The sequence below is a fragment of the Leishmania infantum genome, chromosome 9, assembly GCF_000002875.2.
Source record: "Leishmania infantum JPCM5 genome chromosome 9".
NCBI classification, from domain to species: domain Eukaryota; phylum Euglenozoa; class Kinetoplastea; order Trypanosomatida; family Trypanosomatidae; genus Leishmania; species Leishmania infantum.
In genome coordinates, this window is record NC_009393.2 from 442,283 (window position 1) to 459,713 (window position 17,431).

The window sequence follows — 17,431 nt, forward strand, 5'->3', positions numbered from 1 at the left end:
CACGCATGGATACCTACAGAACCAACGACAAAGGCACTTTTATTTGGTTCCTTCCAGTGCCACCGCTAGAATCCGGCGCCTCTTGTAACCGCCACTCCTCATTCGCTTCCCTCTTCGCTCTTCTACACTTTTCGGGAAAAACCAGTGTTATAATGAAGGGCCTGCGTGAGAAAGCGGTGCAGCATCAGCGACTCCGCCGCGTCGAACTCCACTGTCCACTCCACAGTTTCCTCATGTACGTCGGCGCCGTCCACCGTCTGGATCTGGCCAGTGGTCGGCTTCATGGACGTGCAGCGCAGAGTGTAGTGGTGCTTTCCCTTCGCTGCATTCGGCGAAAAAGAGGCATTCGTGAAGCGCGACTGCACCTCCAGCTTGCTCATGCGCCCCTCCAGCACCCCGAGGAAGCGCGCCACGTACACGGGCGGCAGAGTCACTGTCACCACCCTCTCGGCGCGGTTCGGGTTCGGCGCGCGACTGCCATCTTCACGAAGTTCGGCGGTGACACAACGCTGCCGGTGGTAGTCCAGAACGATGAAGCCGTCGCGGTGCACCACGCGCAGCAGGTGGCCTGCAGTGATGTCCTCGTCGTTCCAGTGCACAATGTCGAAGGCCGGTGGCATCGCGTCGCGCCGCCCTCGCTGACTCTGCACATTGCTATTTCTACCGTTGTTGCGCTGCGCGTTGTTGCTTGTGGGTGCCGCTGCATCCGAGGAGGCCCAGCGTGCCTGCTGCAGAGGGGATGCCTGGCACGCAAACTGACCCGTGTTGGCAGAGAGACCGCCGAAGACGGCCATGGCAGTGACGCCCGCGCGTTGACGCAGCGCCCACAGAGTGGGGACACGATGAAGCATGGCAACGTAGGAAGTCGAGTGTGGAGCAAGGGAGGGAGGGAGGGCGAATAGCGATCGATAAGCTCAAGCGCTCGATGATGCCTTTGTAAAGGTTCGAGGCGTGTACGGTGTGCAGCGATGCCGTTGCTGTGCTGAAGCACGTGTGTGTGTGTGTTTGGGAGGTAAGAAAAGCGGAGGGCCAGAGGACGGAGGAGAGGGGGGGTGCTTGGAGGTGGGGCTGGCGCGTGAGCTTGGTGGGGTTGGGGAAGGGGCAGCTATGCTCGCGCAGAGGGGGAGATCACCGGCGGCCCAAGGTCATTCTGACCACCTCGCTGCAGAGGACGTCGTCCTTAGCGAATCAGTTGGTTCAAAACCGTCACGACGGTGGAAGAGGAGGAGGAGAGGGGTGCGTACCCATCCACTGCTCAAAACCCCTTCGCGCTTGCGTTTCCGTTTGTTAGTCAGCAAGACAGTTATCGAGAAAAGAAGGGAGCTTCCGGGTGGTGGTGGGGGGAGGACGTCCTCAAGTCGTGTGTGCGAGAGACAGGAAGGGGGACGGCAACGACAACGGCGCACAGCCGGGCGCACGAAGAGGTGAGGAGGTCGGCCGTTGGGCCGGTGGGGTTACACGGATGAAGACTGTGAGTACCAAACACATCACAACGGCAGCAAGGGTGAGCATCTCCACACACACCGAGAGAGACACGCGAAGACGGTGAGCAAGGACAGAGGGGGAGGAGATAGGCGGGAGAGGATAGACGAGGAGGAGAGGGCACGCCAGCGGCTGCGAGAGTCGCCTGTGGGGTGGCTAGTGGCGGACGATCACCAACGTCGTGGACACAGCCGCGATTGCGCAAAATCACCACCGCGCCAAAACCGCACCTCACGCGCCTGCGTGCGTGCGTTTTCCACACTCGTGCCGCCCTCTGACGTGAGCATCCGCACCCTTCTCTTCTTTCGTGTTGTCCACGAGCTGCTCTCCATTTCAACGGCCCTCGCTTAGTGCTGAGCCATGCCCATGGCATCCAGCATCTTCTCGAAAACCAGAGAGAAGGCCGCACCGCCCACGATGCCGGCCGCCAGACCGGGGTGCTTGTAGGAGCGCCACCCATACCCGCCACCAATGATAGCGCCGGCAATCGTTGGATTCCATTGGTCCTTGCGGCCGCGGCGCTTCTCTAAAGCCACCTCAATGCCGCCGAACAAGAAGCCGAAGAAGGCGAAGCTGCCGCCGAGGCGGTGAGCGCTGCGCAGGCTGTGGCGGAAGAAGTCTGCCGTTCCCATCGCCTGCGTGCTTGTCTCGGCCGAGATCATGGAGCCGAAGAGCGAGAAGCCGAAGCCCATGATGTAGCCACCAAAGACGTTCAACATTGCTGTAGCCAGTGTGCTGTCCTTGGCCACCATCATCGCCCGCTGGAGGGGCTCGATGGGCTGCCTGGGGTCCAAGATGGATGTCATTCTTCTGCTTTGCAGGCCTGCTTGCTGTTTTGGTACAACGCGGACGATGAGGGATGCCGTCCGCGTGCGCTCGACTCCGAAACACGTTGACACCGAACACAGTGATGGCCGGTGACGATGAGCGGTGGCGGTGGTGGGGTAAGATAAGCGGAGAGACCGGCAAGACGCAGAACGGGGATGAGAGACAAGATGGCAACGCGCGCATCAATCACGGTGTGAGATGGAAGGGAAGAGGAGGGGGGGGGGAGGCTGCGGTGCTTCGAGGGTGTGATGCACCTTTCGAATACTTTTTCTAACCCTCGTCTCTTTCTCCCTTGGAGCAAGGATTGACGAGGCGGAGGCGTGTGCAGGTAGGCGACATTGCATGTTGCTGCGAGGTAAGGGTGATGGCACGCACATCACTACCTTCACCTCCCCGCACCGTACGCCGCGGAAATGTAATCGGAGCCATGCGGGCCATCCGTAACAGTCGCGTCGGCACCCTTCGGGTGAGCAGCGAAGGAGGAGGTGGTGGTGGTGGTGGGGAGGTGAGGGGTCGAGGCGCGACGCGCATTCCTTGGTGTGTCACGCTCTTCGGCGCGTTTTCTGTTTCCAGCTTCAGTTCCTTGATCGTTCACGGTGTGTGTGTGTGTGTGTGTGTGTGCGTGTGCGCGCCCTCGTGCGTGTATGAAAGGCGGAGAGGGGGCTTGCCCGGCTCTTCGCTTTACTTTGCTGCTCACGGCCATGGCATATATACATGTACCTACGAGGCACCCCCACCGGAAGCACCACGACTGCCATCACAGCGCTGACTCAACTGTGCACACCATGCACACATACACATGCAACACAACTTGGTTTGAGAACATGCCCATCTCCCCCCCTCTGTCGGCTTGCGCGAGGGTGTGTGGGTGCGTGTGCTGTGAGCGCATCAAGAGGAAGGAGAGACGAACCTACCAAGGCGCCCTTTCTACGAGAACGCATTAGTGTGTGCCGGCCTTCCACTTGCACGCTAGTCAGCTCGCCCAAGTCCACGCATGCCAGCGCAGCACTGGCCAACTCTACATTACAACTTCCGGCTTGCTCTGAAGGACGGCGACACGCTGCTGGGACTCCTCTCCCCACGCATCGATGCTGTAGACCGCGACAAACTCGCTGTAGCCGGAGAGAATGGTGAGTCGGATGAAGCGGATATCACGCCCAGCGCCTTCGGGGTCTAAGTCGAACGTCTCGGTCTGCGGGCCACCGACGCCACCGTCCGCCGCCGCAGCTGCTGCGCTGGGGTTGCTACTGCTGCCCCCGACGGAACCGCGCGCAAGGGTGCGCTCTGCCATGACTTCGAACGCCGTCGGCGTCTCCCCGCAGCACTTTTCAACCAGAATGTCCTTCGCGTCATTCAGGGCCACGGACAGCTTCGAGATCTTTGCCGAGGCGGCGCGTGTCTGCACAATTACCTCCTGCGGGAAGCCGCCCGTGGTGAGCACAAACGATGTGGGGGCCTTTGGATCCGTGATGGCGGTCCCAGGGAGGTTGTCGTCGTGGAAAGAGATGAAGTGCACATCAAAGAACACGCGCGAGTTCGTGGCCGCCATTTTCGCTTTCCTTTCGGTTTGGGCGTGTTGCACTTCCGGCAGGTCACGCCGCGTCTGTGTGCGCTGTGTCGTCACTCTGTGGGGTTCCCTGCGCTTCGGGTGGGGGAGGATGGGGAGGGGGAAGGGGGAGGCATGGATCGGGGAGCCGCTGCAGGTGGTCAACATCTACGCTCACCCACAAGCATAGGCAGAGAGAGCGCCCACGGAGACACCCAAGCATGCGTGTGCACGTGAGAGGCCGTGTGTTGGATGCCTTCATGGTTCCATACCCTCCTTTCTTGTACGGCAACAGTCAACGATGTCTTTCTCTACGTGCGTGCGTGTGTGTGTGTGTTAGACCTTCGCCAGTATCGAAACCACATGAACGCCGCCGCCACCACGGCGGCGCCCGCAGCATGCCCTCCATATCGACGACGTGGCCACAAACGACGTTTGCGTAGTGGTGCACGCTTAAACGCATATTATTCTCTTAGCACATCAATGAATGCGACGGACACACGAGCCAGCGACGGGGAGGGTGGGGTACATCGACATGAGGCGCTAAGCAAGCCGCGGCGGCCGCCGCCCCGATGTCCTGCACGGACAACCCCTCACCCGTCCGTGCACACTCACGCACACCCAAGCACACGCCAACAGCATCAAAACGCAGAGTAGGAAAGCGACGTGCCGCATAGGAGGCTTAAAGCTCATCTCGTCCGCGCTTCCGCCCTCCGCGGCCACCACCGCCGCCGCGGGCCTTGCGTCGCGGGCCGAGTTCCCAGTCGCGCGAGTACCGCAGTACCTCTTGGTGTGGCCGGTTCACGTTGCCGCTCTCGTTGAGGTCCCACTGGCTACGACTATTCTTGCGGCGCTTCCGGACCTCTGCGATGCGGGCGTCATGCGCCACCTCACGCTGCACGTTGCGAATGGTTTTGTTGAAGACCTGAAGTGTGCCGCTGTTCATGTCGTACGTACCGGACTGCTTCAACGGCGTCGGGTCACCAACACGCCGGAGCAGGTGCGCGCGACGGAGCTGGCGACGTTGAAACATCTGCACACGCCTGTCCTTGGCCGCGTGCAGCGCACTGCCTTTACTATAATCCACAGCTTCCCCATGCGTCAGCCTCTCCCATGCGCCGCGCTCCCGCAGCTCCTTCTTCTGCTGCGACACCTGCGCGAGTCGCTCCGCGTACGGCACAGCGGTTTGGTTCGCGCAGAGGACGGCGTCCTGGCCGCGCGTGCGCACGTTTGCGGGCCGCTTACCACCGATGCGCTCAAACTTCTTCCAGTTCTCCTCGATGCGCTCCTCCATCGTCATGTTGTCGGAGTGCAGGGCCGCCGTGCGAGTGTAGATGTCCTGCAGGTCCTCGTTGATGCGCTGATGGTGCACGAGCAGGTCGCGGTGATCAGCCCGCTTCTTCTTGGCATTTTGCATGTACGACGAGGCATGGGCTTCGTTCTCCTGGTAGTGGATGCCGCGGTGCAACGAGCGCGGGCCTTCGATCTTGTTACGCTCCTTTACGAGCTGCCGCGTTGCGCGGCTGTGCAGAGGCGGCATACCTCCCCCTCCCCACGCGTCGGTCGGTGTGTTTCGTGGACAGCAGCCACGACAAAGAACAGCAGAGATGAGGGGGCGCACTGTGCGGTGGTGCTCACCGGCAAAAAGCGTGTGGACGGCTCCCCCGCAGCACTTATCTGTATGTCGCTGCGAAGACGGCGCTGCAGCCAGCTGGAACACCCAGAGAGCTGCGTAGCCACAGCGCGTGGGGGCGTGCGTACGCACACAAGGAGGTCACGAGGATCTAGCGAAGAGAGAGAGGATTGAGGCGAGTGAGAGGGACAAGCCGGACGGGGTTGCACGCAAAATGCTCCGCTGTACGAAAAGGCATCCAGTCGCGGCACAGATATGATACGGCGCATCTGCATCTACCCACCACCACTTTTCGAACAGAGGGGAGGCGGAGGCAGAGAGAGAGAGAGAGCGAGAGCGGGCGAGGAATCACGACGCACTCTGCTCGTGTGTGTGCGTGTGTACGTGTTGCAGTTGTGTAGCTAGGCAGACTGGCGGAAAACCCGCGCGCCCTCTTTCTTCCTCCCCTCTCCACTTTGTATACGTTTACGTGTACTTGATTGCCGCGCCTTCGCTGAAGCAGAGCAGTGATGCGTCTGTGTCCCTTGTGTGTGTGTGTGTGTGTGTATAGATGTGGATGTCGCTCGCCGGCCCTTCTCTTGTCCAGTCCACACACACACACACACAGATGACACCATGTATACATCCATCAGCGAAGACGGCTAGCATAAGGAAGGGGAGTGGCGAGGGGAGCCTCCCTGCGCACGCAAATCCGGTGATCAGCCGAATGAAAACACCCAAACAAACGCCGGCACAAGACAAGGTGGACAAGAGGGAGAGCAACGGCGTCCTCGTCGCTGGGACAGCGTCACCAGCTCACGCATCCACCACCACCAACGACCGCAACGAGAGACCTATTCCACCACGGTGAAGAGCCCGAGGAAGACGGCTCAGAGATCTTGCTTCAGCTCAATGCGGAACTTCTTACCAGCCCTCGCAGCCGCCTCGGACGTACGCCGCATCGTCTCATTCAGCGCCTGCAACGTCGCGTTGAGGTGTGCGCCGTCTGTGCCGTTCTGGTCCAAGAAGGCCTGTTGCTGGTTGAGCAGGTTGAGCAGATGTGCGTGGAACTCGCGACGCTGGCGCTCTGCAACGGCTTTCTCATGCGCCTCGTTGATGCCCAGCCAGTCCACCATGTAATACGTGCCGAAGCCTAGGAGAAGAAACGCAATCAGAGGCACCCACAGGGCGTTGAGGTAGGCACGCCAGTAGGACGGCAGCCGATGCGCCTCCTCATACCCGATGTGACCCTTGACGTACCGAAACAGCTTCGGGTGCTCGCACAGACCTACCAGCTCATCGGCCGTCCCGGTCTCCACGTAGCCGTCGACGTTCTGCATCACTGCTGAGTACAGCTGCTCGTCTCTCTGGGCAGCATTCATAGTCGGGTACGCTGCCTCCATGCTCATGTCGGACGGCTGTTCGTTGCCACCGTCCGGCGACAGCGCCGGTAGCGGCGGCCGCGTGTCGACCTTGTCATGGCCGTTTCGGTCCACCAGGCCGCCCTTGATTTTCTCCAGCAGCTTCACGTTCTCGATGAGGTTCACGGCGGCCTCCGTGCGCGGCATCGTGCGCCACAGCTGCTCCATCGCACGTAGCGCCTCGATGTCCTCCTGCTTTGTGGGCTGCGGCTCGTAGAGCGCCTTGAGGGCGGCCTTGACCGCCCTGCCTCGACGAGTATTGAGGGGCCCCGTCGCTGTCGACGACGATGATGTTGTGGCGAGTTTTGCATTGTGGGCGCCTCCATCCACGGCGCTGCCTTGCTTGGCGGCTTCGGCCGTCTCCGCCAGCGCCCGCCACGCCTGCACGTGCAGCACCACCTTGTCCTTGTACAAGTCGCGCATCAGGCTTGCCCACATCGGGTCGTACTTGAACTTCTGCTTTACACCAAGGTAACACAGAGCACTGTGGTACAGGTTGTCATGAACAAGCCGCAGCATGACTTGCTGCGCGGCCGCCTCGTCGCCATGCGCGTACTCGCGACTCTGCCGTTGCACCTCACGCACCTCCTGCGCGAGAGACGGCTGCGCGGCGTAGAGGAAGGCGTCATCGGCGATGCGGTCTGCCGAAGGTTGCGTCTTGCGGAGTGCGTAGAGGTTGTAGTACTCCCACCACATGTCCATCACCGTCACCACGTTTCCGTCCTGCGCGGCAACGTGGGCCGGCTGCAGGATCTGCCACAGCGCCTCCTCGATGACAGCCGGCTCGATGCCGCGTCCCGGAAAGGTTGGACCCACACGCTTCACAGGTCGGGATTGAGGCGACGGTACCGTCTCTGGCGAATGGGCAGCGGCTGCGGGACCCCTGTCACCGTCCTCAACGACCTCGACGCGCGGCGCCGGCGCCTCCGCGGTCTCGGCTTCCCAGCGAACAACCACGTGCGGCGCAACAGGCACCATCGGCTCCGTAGCCGATGGCCGCGAGTCCGAGCTCAGCAGCAACACCGGAAATTTGTGTAAGAGGAGCGCGCGGCTCAGCTCGCCGCCTGGCACCTCCCACTGCTTCTCCCCGCCCACCAGGAAGGCGTCCCGCGTCAGCAGAAAGGGGTGCACAAACGGGCAACACTGCGCAAACTCGAGGCACAGGAGAAGATCCAGCGCGCGCGCCTTCCGGTCATCCAGCGCCTCAGTCGGCCTGTCCTTCTCCCACGTCGGTTGACCCATCCCGCCGTTCTCATCAGGCGCAGCAATGAAGGAGAGATGCACGGCAAGATAGCAGCTCTCGGCGTCAGCGCCGTCGGCGAACACGACGCTGCCCATTCCACGATTCTCGTCGTAGAACAGCGCCTCTACAGCGCCGTACTGTTGGAAGAAGCCACGCACAAACTGCTTCGAGTAGGCGACCGCCGACGCTGGCGTCGTGGACGGCTTCGTGGCGCCCGGCGCTTGGCGCCGGTAAGGCTCCATGCAGGGGAACCCGGCGAAGAAGAGCTCTTTGGACGCCACCAGCTTGCGCCCGCTCCCTTGCTGCACGGGGCGGGCCCGACCGCCGCCGCCTGCGACGACCTTGGCCGCCGCTGATGTCGGCTCTGCACGCTGTGTCGCGCGGCGCCGTAGAGACACCGCCGCCAGCGTGTCGGCAGACGATACAGATGATGACGTGTGTTGCATCCGTGGAAAAGCTCTGGTGCGCGGCCACCAAAACGACATGGCGGCGTCGGGGATACGAAATATGCGTGGGGTGGTGAGGAGAAGGTGGAGGGAGGGTGGACGCATTTCGACCTCTCTGCTGTGGCGCCAACTTCGACCTCACGCTGCGAGTCGAAGAGTAGGCGACGAGTGTGCAATCCTCACTAAGTCGTGAGGGTAGGGGGGGGCGTGGTGCGCTGCTTCTTCCATGTCCCTCTCCCGTTGCCCCCGTTTCTCCCGTCTCTCCTCATCCTTTCCCCTGCACTCTCGCATGCCCACTCGTAGGCCCACTTCCAAGTAGAGGAGGAGGCGTGTGCGTGTGTGCCCATGCGGAGAGATAAGGAAAGGCAGGCCGAGAAAGACGGGGCTGTGGCGGGGAAGGGGAGGGCGGAAAGGGAAGGCGCGACACCAGTTCGACTGGAAGCTGCCCCTTCCCGTTATAACCCCCCTCCCTCCCCCGAACAACGCGTGCTGTTGTTGGTTCCCAAGAGGTTTTACTACTCTACGATGATGCACTTCAGTCCGTGGAAGGAGAGAAGCAGAGAGGAAAGACGCAGTCAGGGAGACAGACGGGGAGCACCATAACCAACACCATCACCGCCAATAAGAAGGGCCCATGAAAACAACGTCGGCCCACCGAAAACTGTGCCGCGAGGAAGATGAAGGGAAGGGAGGGGCCCTCCCTCCCCCCAAAAAAAAACGCACAAGATACACAACACCGCCTTCACCGCCAGCCACTCACTGGTGCATCGCGCGACTCGATGAGCGTCATCACATCGACATCGGTGTCGAGGGGTCATCGGCGATCGCCCATCGCCACGGCCCATGGCGCGCTTCGTAGACGTAGAAGCGATGGCGGAGGTGTGAGGCGCACACCCAAAAAAAAAAACGTTGAAGACAACGATGGAAAGAGAGACGAGAGGAGGATGTTGAGGGAAGGGAGGGAGGCATATAGAAGAATGCGAGCAAAAGGTACAATGGACGAGCGGCAGGCTGGGCAGGGAGAGAGAGACGCAGAGCCGCGTGACGACCACGGGCATGCCGTGTTACAGCCTCGCGTGTGCGTCTCAGCTCTAGCTCTGCCTCCACTTGACTTTACAATCTTCCGCCTCATTGTCAGTGGGGGAGGGGGTTCAGAGAACGAGCAGCCGGACACGCACGCACGCACCGCCATGTACACGCCAGCGCGTGCTGCGCAGAAAACACAAAAGGGTGAGAGAGGTGTGTGGAGGGAGGAGGGGAGGCGAAACACAGGCGAGCACACGTGCGCAGACCCACCGGATCACCGGCCTGCTGCATAAGTTGGACAGAGGTCGGCGCCCCGCTTCCCTGCCTCGACTCTTCCCACCCACCCATGGACGCACGTCGCTGCCTTCCATGAACGTGTCCATTCTCTCCAGTTCAAGTAAATCCTCCAGGCACTGCTGCAATGACAGCGAAGACGCTGGCCGGGGGCTGAGGAGGAGGAAGGGGGGGGGCAGAGACGTCTGAGAGGGGCGCCTGACAGTGACACGGACGTCGGTGAGTGGGGGAGGGACGCGAGTGTTGGCGGCGGGGTTTCGTCGCACGGTGAACTGGAAAGAAACAAGAAGTCAAGCACTACAGGCGATGAACGAAAACGGGAATTACGTGCCATACGCCTCCTCGTCCTCCTCAGCGCAGAGAGGCTGATTCGGGCAATGTCAGCAATGGGTTGCAGTGAGGGTCGGGATGAGAGAGAGACGCGTGAAGGTGAGGAGGGGTAGCCTCCAGCGAAGATAAGGACAGAAAGGAAGGGAGGGAGACACCCACGAGGCACCCTCACTCAGACGTGCACACAGGCGCGCAGGCACGGGCGCGTGCTTTCAATACACATTCGGGTCCACCGATTTAGCGTACTCCATCTCACGCCGCAGGTGACCCATCTCCTCTTCGGTCCACTCGTTCTGCATATGCAGGAATTTCCGGATGCGCTCGGCGCCCTCCATAATGTCCGGCGCCGCCTTCGCGATCTCGTCAATGCGGACCGCCATGTAGGCGGCGCACAGCGCGGACAGTTGCGAGAAACGCAGGAACAACGCGCAGTTGAGAAGATCGACGAGGTAGTCCTCCCTCTCCGCCTTCTCAACCAGCTCCATCTCGCCCGCGTACACCACGCTCCGCAGGTCCTGCGTGAGGGGGCGAGGGATGCTGCTGGTGCGCTCGTCAGGCGGGAGCAACGCGTACGCGCGCACCACGTCCAGCACCTCCTTGCTGTAATCCGTGCCCTCCGCCTTCACCGGCTCCGTGTCGCCGTCGTCCACGTCCGACTCGTCCGTGTCGTCAGTGCCAGCCCGCGCCGCTCGGAATACCTGGTCCATGTTCAGCATGCCCAGCAGCTCCTTCGCCGTGGCCAGCGGCATCTCTACCGAATAGCCGCTGACGTTGCTGATACGAAAGACTTCCTCATTCGACATTGCTGCGTGCGAAGCAGTGCCGTTGGTAGTGTGTTGATCTCTGCAGAGGCGTAGGCGCGAGAGAGATGCAGCAGTGGCGTGTGTTTGTGTGTGTGTCCGTGGCAAGAGAGGATGTGAGCGCGGATTCTACATACAACGCGACATTGTCGAAGGGACGAGGAGGGAGGCACATGCACAGAGAGAGGCAGGAATGTGAAAATAAGGGTGTGCGCGCGCGTGCGTGTGTGTCTGTGGCAGAGCGGCCGGGGACGGCACGGAAGCAGCAGCAGCTGTTCCAACAGTGCGCACACGAGAGAGGAATACCGAGGCAGATGGCGTCCGCTCGAGCGTGGTACACCGAACACGCTGCTGGAATAGCAAAGAGAAGGGGACGAGAGGGCGATGGAAGCGCGTGCCGCCCTCTCGGAAGAGCTCTCCCCCATCTCAGCTCTCACTCACGAGCACGCCTGCCGCCCTCCTCTTCCCCACTCTCTGCAGCACAGAGGTACGCCCCAACGTGCCACGACCACGCAACGCACCGCGAGACCTACGGCCCTCTACGAGAAAACCAAGAGAAGCGAGATGATGGAGGGGAGGATGAACGGGGGTACCCCCCGCTCCTCCTCGCATGCGTGCTTTCACATTGGCGTGGGGGCAGTCTGACGCACACAGAGAGAAGGAAAGCAGGGGCTTCTGGATCTGCCTCTTCGTGTAGATGACGGCCTTGATACTGTTGCATGCTTCTGCTGCTCGAAATCAGCGCCATTCCGTCCCATGTGCACATCCAGAGACACCCCCGAAGACAACGACAAGCACACCACCTGTGAGTACAACACCAACACTCATCAACGTACACCGCCCAACAGCCAGACACGCTAGCAGACTTGGGAGAGGGAGGGGGAGGGGGAGGGTGGGGGCGGGTGGATGGAGAAGAGGCAAGTCGAGCGGGGGCCAACTCGAAAGAACAAGAGGAATCAAAGCATGAGCGCCTCCGCTGCCCAGGCAGCAGCCATTACAAGGCACACTAACAAAGGCATCACAGGCAGATCGACGACAGCGGCGGCAACCAGCAATGAGAGGCGCCGCCCTCTCCACGACTCACGCATATCCGCACCCGCACACACGTGCACCTACATCGGCGCGCACACCCAAACATCAGAGAACGACGAGGCTGGCAGCGGGGACGGTGATATCCTTCAGAGACATAAGATGGGAGCCAGGCGGCATCCCCGGCGGTGGCGGCGGCAGCTGCACGGTGCCCTTGCTCCTCCGTATTCTGCTCCCGTCAACCGCCCGCTACTCGGACTCCTCATTCGCTGGCCACTCATTTTCGATCTTCAGGCAGTCCGTCTCCCGCCGACTCCAGTCACTTGTCACACGAAGACACTGCCGAATCAGATGCGCCGCCTCGAAGTTGTCCGTCGCCCCGTATGAAGCTCGGATCATGAAGTCGGCCAACCACCCGGCACAGAGGGCGTGCAGGGGCTCGATTTGCAGCTGCTTCGCCGCGGCCATGACTTCTATAAGCGTGCGCACTCCCTCCGGCGGTGGCGGTGGGGCCATGAGAGCTGCCTTCACCTTTACATCCCCCAGATGCACGCTCGGAGAGCCGTAATCGAAGCCAGGGCAGACGTCTAAGATGGCGTGCGACGCTGTGAGCACCGTCTCGGGTGCGCCGAGCAAGTCCATGTAGAGGAAGTCCTTCTCCCATGGGGAGAGAAGCGCCACTAGCGGCGCCGTCAGAGGCGCCGGAATGGCAGTGGGCCCACCCAGAGGCGACCCCGGGGTGCCGGGTCCTGTGCCGCGCGCCGCGCCAGCTAGGTAACCCCTTCTCACCGCCCCACCACTCGCGCACGGACCGCCTGGCGGCGCTCCAATCGACATTGGGCTGAAGGATGAGTCGCTGACCGTTGAAACTTCAGTGTCGGCGTCGTCCTCGTCACTGTTGTCCGAGGAGGACCCCGACGTGATCGACAGTGAAGACGCGGAGGAGGTGCCCGTTGCGCTGCTGTCTTTATCGTCGTCGTTCCCACTGCTGTCACTGCCGTGGCGGCCGCGCCGATACTTGTGACGCCGATACTTGTGGCGCAGATGCTTGCGGCGCTTGCCAGCTGCGGCTGCGTCAGCCGCTGCCTGTGCCTCCGCCTCGGCGAAGTGCTTCATGTACTTGATGCACACGAGCAGCGTGGAGGAGCGAATATTGACGGTCGATGCGGCCGCTGTAGGTGGTGCGCCAGCGGCGCTGGCCGCGGATTGGGCGACTGGCACAGCGGCTGCGGCTTTGCCAGAGCTTGGAGAGGCGCACGGCGAGGCGGATCGCACGAGGTCGAGCACAATGGCGCTGGACGTGATGCGGATGCCGCCCGCGTAGGCGAGGCTACTCGTGAGGGGCTTCACGCCGGCGCCGCCGCTGTTTCTCTTGGTGGCGAGGGCAGTCTCTGCGGCCGCACTGGCTGGCGTGGCAGCGGGTGTGGCAGAGGTCAGCGAGGTGTGATCCATTGGCGACGGCACGGAAACCGTAGCGGTTCCTCCTGCGCCAGGTGCGAATGGAGGCTTGGTAGACGGCGAGAAGCAGCCAATGCTTTCTGTGCGGCTTGACCTAAGCGCGGGCGAAATGCCACCCTGTGCACCAAGCCCGTCTTCGGCTATCATTGCCCCGACGTCGTCCTCGTCCGTCATGCACGGCGTGCGCTGGTGGCAGCTGCTGGGGGAGCACCAATCCGGAGGCGGAGGCGACGTGCTGGGGCGGCCGCTACCGCTGCGAGCGCTTCCAGTAGAGGCCATCGCTGCTGCTGCCGCGGTGTCCAGCGCCACTCTTACGTCCGCCCTAGCCGCATCTCCCTTGGCTTCCTCATCGAAGTCGTCGTCTGCCTCGGCCGCGCCAACCTTGACGACGGTGCTGCTGCGCCGGTGGCCTTTGCTGCGGCCGCCACCAGACGTGGTGAGGTGCGACGAGGAGGAGGTCGTGTTGGAAGTGAAACTGGACGAGGTCGAGACGACTGGGTCCCTGTGGCGCCGCGCGCCACGGCCATTCGGCATTGCAGCGGTAGTGTTTGCCGGGCTCCCTGACTGCGGCATCAACTCGGAGGAGGACGAGGAGACCTCTACGCTGTCTAATCCCTCGTCGCCTAGATTGCGAGAGTCCCGCGAGGGTCGCTTGCCTCCACTCGCACCAGCAGCACCCTCATCGCGGCCTCGTTCCTCCTCGCTTTCTTCGCCTTCCTCGCCGCTGAGCACGCTCGGTGTCGACTGGTCAGTATCCATCAGCGTCGACTGAGAGACATGCGAGCTGCGGCTGGAGGGAGAGGTGACAGTGGCGACAGGGGAGCGCGCGCTACGACTCTTGGTGGTGGCGGCCGTGGCTGTTGAAGCATGTGCGGCTGCCCCTGTCGGCGTGCTGCATAAATTTCCACTGCGGCTTGCCTCAACGCCGACGGCGGCGGTGGAATGGCGCAACGATGCTGTCGACATCGGCGACGGCTGTGCGTGGGTGTCCAAGTGAGGCGTATGAGTGGAGCGTGGCACTCCTGCCAGTTCGGTTGACACCCCCGCCGCGCCACTGGTCCGCGTCGGAGTTCCGCCGTTGCTCTGCGACTTCAACGGGCTCGATGTACTCGACATAGAGCTCTCCACCGATGAGGGCAGCACGCTGGCGGTGCGGTCTGAGTCGGTGTCCCCATTGTCGGCACCGCGCAGGTTGCTCTCCGTGTCGCCTGAGGCCCGTCTCGCCGCCGACGTCCCCTCATCTGCATCCGCCAACTCAAAAGGCGGCGCTACTTTCTTAGGGTGATGTGCGCCCTCTTCGTCACGGGTCCGCGCGCTCTTCGTTCGGGCCGCATGCGGGCGCCTCTGCTGCCGCTTCGATCCCGCGTCGTCGTCGTCGTCGGCATTGGCAGCGGCAGCGGCGGTGGCAGTGCCTCTGCCGGACGGCGGTGGGGCGGCGCCGGCACCACCGCCGGTACCCACGTCTTCCAAGGCGCCGCTTGTCGCCGTCACATCACTCGCGGTTTCTTCGTAGAAGCGGGCAATGTAGTTCTCATCTGGGGTCTCCTCCAGGTCATCTGCCGTGGCATCGCCTTCGTCGTCGTTCGCATCCGTCGGGGTGCAGGGTGCGCCGCTCCGCTCCTTCACTTTCGCTTGATAGACCTCTGCCCATCGACGCACGGCGTCTTCCAGCAGGTGCGAGTGGGCGATGGTGCTGGGGATTAGTGAGAAGGCCTCCCCGTCGCTCGAGATGATGGTGATGGTGGGTTCCTTGGGTGCCTGCGCCGCCTTGGGCGGCGTCGTCGTCGCCGTTACTACAGGCTTCGTTTTCTGCATTCTCACCTCTGCCCTTCTCGCGGGCCGTCGTAGCCCTGCGCCGCTGCGGCTACCCCGCCTGCTGTCAAATGGCACCTAACTTGTTCCCTCTATATTGCGCGCGCTTGCTACGTGTCTTCTCTTGTCTCGCCCTCCCTCACCGCTTCAGCTTGCTGCCGCTGCTGCCGAAGTGTGCGGCGGCGGCAGGAGGCACGAGGAAAGGGAGGGACACCAGCAGCACGGAGACAAATACGCAGCGGAGGAACGACTCGGGAAAGCAGGAGAGCACCGTCGTTGACCGCCGAAGGAGTCCTGGCTGCTTCAACGGTGTGCCGGTCTTCTCACGAAGGAAGAGAGGCGTACGAGAACGCCACGGGCAAACAACACGACACCACACACACACACACACACACACACACACACACGGCGGTAAGCGTATGGGGTGATGATGAGGGAAGGGGAAGGGGAAGGAGGAAGGGCGTCAGCAGGGCTGCCAAACACACACACACACACACACACAAGGAGGATGAGCTGGCTATGTAAGCAGCGACAACAGAAGAGTTGCGCGGCGACGACGGCACGCACACAGGAGTGGAGAGAGCGAAGAGCAGATGGTGCACCCCGTAAGGCCAGTGCGCATGTATCGTTGCGCTCGGGGTGGAATGGAGGGGCCGGGTAGGAAGCTAAATTTGCGGAAAGACGAGGGAGAGGGGAAGGGGGAGGGGGTGCACGCTAACTCAACGAAACGAAGGATCCAAGACACAGACTTGCAGGCTCATGGACCAGCAGGCCGACTCACCTGTTCCAGGGTTTGAGTCGATCACCGCAGCAAACAACGCAGTGCAACAGCGGAACGAGAAGATGAAGGAGATCAGCACCCAAAGCAGAAGGGATATGAAGTACGTAGGCTGAGCCAACTGACCCAAATCACAACGACAGGAAGAGATGAGCGACGGCAACAACGGTGGGGATTGATTAGCGTGTTATTCAACGAAAAACGCAGAGTAACAACGGCGTAGGCGTGCGCGTATGTGGCGGTGGTGGTGGTATTAACGTGCGCGATGCAGAGATGTAGTGCGAGCGAGACAGAAAGCGAGCCAACCAGCCGGCCAGACAGACAGAGATGGCACCCCAGCTAAACAAGAAAGACGCGGCAGAGGGCGGCGGACAGCAACGACAACACCAAAGAGACGGGGAAGAGAAGTCTAAGACAATTGAAAGATGACAACGAGGGAAGGGGAGAGGGGGTCACCGATGCCATGCACACACGCATACAGACAAACCCCTCCAGACAAGCACGCGAGCAGGGTAGTGTGTGTACCCCGTACTTTGTAGATGAGCAGCTGGGAGATGATGAAGAGATGTGGATAAGAGTTCAGTCGCGATGAGAATCGCCGCGAGTGTCGGTGTGAGCCATGGGAGCATCAAGGTGACGGAGAGAGAAGAGGAGAGGAAGGTCAAGCTGAAGAAGCGGTACACTCGGCACTGGAGCGAGCTCCGCCGCAGGCGGTGGAAGATGCGATGGAGGGGAGCGGCCAACATATCTGAGAAACAGCTGGCAACAGCATCTGCCTGCCAGTGGCAATAGCAGCCGCGTGAGTGCGCATCGCGGAACCGCTGTCTGTCTTGTGTGTGTACCAGTGCAAGATGATCGTGGTCCCCTGCTGGGCAGCATCAAGCTCGCTTTCCCTTTTCCTTTGTCTGTCCTTGGCTAGGTGTGCAGGAGCTGAGGGAGAGAAGAGGCACGTGCACTGCTTCCTGCTGCTGGCCGTGGGTCGTCTCGCGACTCGCTCGCGCTATCCATCGCACTCATACACGTTCCGCTTATCCACTTCTCCTTGGATGCACGCCTTCTGTGGCACTGCCGCCTCGAACTCCCCACAGTCGGCGCTCCCGCGCCTTCTAGCCCGAGGACCGCGGTCTGGCACAGCTGCGTGGCAGTGTGGGGGACCCCCCTGAGTCTAATAACGAAGGATCGCTCTTACCAAGTCTACACCGGAAAGGCCCTGAAGACGGTGTGTCGGCTGGATGCGATCTCGTTGTGCGCATCGTATGCACATGATCAGGGCAACCGAGCCAACAAGCTGCCAGCCTGTGTGCACGCGCAACACAGCGGCGCCGG

General features: G+C 61.8%; 7 protein-coding genes across 7 annotated transcripts; all 7 read right to left on the minus strand.

Annotated features, from left to right (window-relative positions):
* Positions 1–122: 122 nt before the first annotated feature.
* Positions 123–851, minus strand: LINJ_09_1180 (MRP2, gBP25; the record flags this gene model as incomplete). Its single annotated transcript, XM_001463538.1, has 1 exon — positions 123–851. The coding sequence occupies one exon, from the start codon at positions 849–851 to the stop codon at positions 123–125; it is 729 nt and encodes a 242-aa protein (XP_001463575.1).
* Positions 852–1,829: 978 nt separating this feature from the next.
* Positions 1,830–2,288, minus strand: LINJ_09_1190 (mitochondrial import inner membrane translocase subunit tim17; the record flags this gene model as incomplete). The annotated part of the gene is made up of 1 exon (XM_001463539.1): positions 1,830–2,288. The coding sequence occupies one exon, from the start codon at positions 2,286–2,288 to the stop codon at positions 1,830–1,832; it is 459 nt and encodes a 152-aa protein (XP_001463576.1).
* Positions 2,289–3,328: 1,040 nt separating this feature from the next.
* On the minus strand, positions 3,329–4,024 carry LINJ_09_1200 (conserved hypothetical protein; the record flags this gene model as incomplete). The annotated part of the gene is made up of 1 exon (XM_001463540.1): positions 3,329–4,024. One exon carries the CDS (start codon positions 4,022–4,024, stop codon positions 3,329–3,331), a length of 696 nt encoding a protein of 231 aa, XP_001463577.1.
* A 514-nt stretch (positions 4,025–4,538) lies between these two features.
* LINJ_09_1210 (conserved hypothetical protein) lies at positions 4,539–5,396 on the minus strand (the record flags this gene model as incomplete). Its single annotated transcript, XM_001463541.1, has 1 exon — positions 4,539–5,396. One exon carries the CDS (start codon positions 5,394–5,396, stop codon positions 4,539–4,541), a length of 858 nt encoding a protein of 285 aa, XP_001463578.1.
* A 962-nt stretch (positions 5,397–6,358) lies between these two features.
* LINJ_09_1220 (conserved hypothetical protein) lies at positions 6,359–8,578 on the minus strand (the record flags this gene model as incomplete). Its single annotated transcript, XM_001463542.1, has 1 exon — positions 6,359–8,578. The coding sequence occupies one exon, from the start codon at positions 8,576–8,578 to the stop codon at positions 6,359–6,361; it is 2,220 nt and encodes a 739-aa protein (XP_001463579.1).
* Positions 8,579–10,440: 1,862 nt separating this feature from the next.
* LINJ_09_1230 (conserved hypothetical protein) lies at positions 10,441–11,031 on the minus strand (the record flags this gene model as incomplete). Its single annotated transcript, XM_001463543.1, has 1 exon — positions 10,441–11,031. The coding sequence occupies one exon, from the start codon at positions 11,029–11,031 to the stop codon at positions 10,441–10,443; it is 591 nt and encodes a 196-aa protein (XP_001463580.1).
* Positions 11,032–12,306: 1,275 nt separating this feature from the next.
* Positions 12,307–14,481, minus strand: LINJ_09_1240 (conserved hypothetical protein; the record flags this gene model as incomplete). Its single annotated transcript, XM_001463544.2, has 1 exon — positions 12,307–14,481. The coding sequence occupies one exon, from the start codon at positions 14,479–14,481 to the stop codon at positions 12,307–12,309; it is 2,175 nt and encodes a 724-aa protein (XP_001463581.2).
* Positions 14,482–17,431: the final 2,950 nt, after the last annotated feature.